General features: G+C 35.7%; 1 protein-coding gene across 1 annotated transcript in view; it reads left to right on the forward strand.

Moving 5' to 3' along the window:
* Positions 1-377: 377 nt before the first annotated feature.
* Positions 378-2,263, forward strand: part of LOC107696389 (eyes absent homolog 2-like) — a gene marked incomplete at its 5' end in the record, with an annotated part of 3,643 nt that continues 1,757 nt past the window's right edge. The window contains 3 exons of the mRNA XM_016496702.1: positions 378-492; positions 1,685-1,806; positions 1,884-1,984. Coding sequence (XP_016352188.1) covers positions 378-492; positions 1,685-1,806; positions 1,884-1,984 — 338 coding nt within the window. The remainder of the gene's footprint in view (positions 493-1,684; positions 1,807-1,883; positions 1,985-2,263) is intronic.

Consider the following 2,263-nt stretch of genomic DNA (forward strand, 5'->3'; position numbering starts at 1 on the left):
TTTTGCGCCGCTAACGCAATGCTCTACCACTGAGCCACAGGAACAGTGGTAGAGCATATTTAATAATAAAATAATTATTATTAAATATGTTTTAATATTAAATTATTTAGAATACACCAAATTACTTATTGTACATCATATTATTGTTGTGGTTATATTATAAAAGCACTGGTTTTAAGTGGGTTTTTTACTTACGCCACTTTGTTTTGAGCCAAACAACTTTGTAAAATCACTGTAATTCATGCCAGTTGGTGATGTTTTTGATTGTTATTTTTGCATTCTCAAGAATACGTTTCATGCATTAAACTTCAGTTTGATGCTCAGTTGGATCTTGAATGGGTTTTGTGACTGGTGATCATTGCTGTTATGTTGTGTAGGTTTGCTGGGCAGTCCGAAGCGGGAAGAGTGGCTTCAGCTGAGGCGGGAGATGGAGGTTTTGACGGATCTGTGGCTGACGCAGGCACTCAAAGCTCTCGCTCTCATCAACTCCAGGTGAGCACAGCACACATACGACAATACAGCCACTCGTTACAGGAATATTCCAGCTTAAATAAACGAGACACTTGAGTGTCGTAGAGTTCAAGAGCAGAAGCTACTTTCTGTGGTAACCGACAGCGCGCCACAGATACGGAATCTGGAATATTCCTTTAACAATAGACTTATTTTACAGCAAGTTACAGCAGTTTTGTGTCACTCAAACATAATGGGTTTTTGGCAAGCAAAGCACACTGTCAGCATGAGAGATTGATGACACTGACAGATGATGATTAATAGCACTTGATTTGCCAAGAGATTTCTGTCTCATGACTTCTATTTAACACAAAAGCGAGGTTTAGCAGAACATCTGAGCTGCTTTTCTCCATACAATGGAATCAACATAGTGACCAGAGCCTGTCAAGATCCCAAGTTTATCTCTCGCATTTTATATCTTGCAATTATGAGTTATATTTCAGAACTATGAGTTATATTTTGGAATTATGAGTTTATATCTCGCAGTTATGAGTTTATATTTCACAATACTTTTTTATCTCGCAATTACGAGTCTTTTTTGCAATTATGATTCTATCTCACAATTCTGAGTTTATTTTTAGCAGTTCTGAGTTTATATCTTGCAAATGAGTTTTTTGCAATTATGACTTTATATTTCACGAATGAGTTTATATCTCGCAATCCTGAGTCTTTTTCACAATTCTGAGTTAATATCTCGCAAATTAGTTTATATTTTACAATTAAGAGTCTTTTTTGCAATTATGATTCTATATCTCACAATTCTGAGTTTATTTTTCACAGTTCTGCATTTATATTTGAGTTTATATCTTGCAAATATTTCACAATTCTGAGTTTATTTCACAACAGTTTATATCTTGCAATTAAGAGTCTTTTTTTGCAATTATGATTCTATATCTCACAGTTATGAGTTTGTATCTCACAATTCTGAAAGAAAGTCAGAAAACTGAGAAGCAGTTGCTTTTTTTTTAATCCATGACAGAAATAAACATCCATAAGAAATAGATGCGAATGTAAGCCTTTATTCACTAAAATCTTCCTATCCATCAAAGCTCTAAATCTCTAGAGAAACTCTGCAAAACTAAATCCAGACCAGATTTTTATTTGCGACTGCAGCACTATTCCTTTAAGAATGGTTTTCGTGAACGAGTTACTTACATATTGTTCCCTTGGACAGAGCGAACTGTGTGAACGTGATGGTCACCACCACGCAGCTGATTCCAGCGCTCTCTAAAGTGCTTCTCTACGGTCTTGGAGGAGCTTTTCCCATCGAGAACATCTACAGCGCCACCAAAACAGGTTCGCAGCCTCTTCGTACGCTGCATTTCAGCCAGTTTTCCAGATCTAGCAACTGAACTGTTAACGTTGTGTTCTAGGTAAAGAAAGCTGCTTTGAGCGCGTGACTCAGAGGTTCGGCCGGAGAGCCGTGTATGTGGTCGTAGGGGATGGTGTGGAGGAGGAGACGGTCGCCAAGAAGGTATAAAGGAATAATGCCACACTGCTGAATTAGTACTGTAATGCATTATGGTATTAAAAATAGATTTATTATTACTGGTATTGTTATGGTTCCATGTCAAGAGAAACATGGTATTACTGTACCATGGCATCTTTCTATTAGCAAAAGGTTAAGTGAATCCAAACTGTTTTGAGAAAGAAAAAAAAAAAAACATTTAACTACCACGACACATTAAAAAAATATTAATAATAAAAATAATATATATATATATATTTATATATATATATATATATATATATA

The sequence above is a fragment of the Sinocyclocheilus anshuiensis genome, unplaced genomic scaffold, assembly GCF_001515605.1.
Source record: "Sinocyclocheilus anshuiensis isolate Anshui unplaced genomic scaffold, SAMN03320099.WGS_v1.1 scaffold522, whole genome shotgun sequence".
NCBI lineage: Eukaryota > Metazoa > Chordata > Actinopteri > Cypriniformes > Cyprinidae > Sinocyclocheilus > Sinocyclocheilus anshuiensis.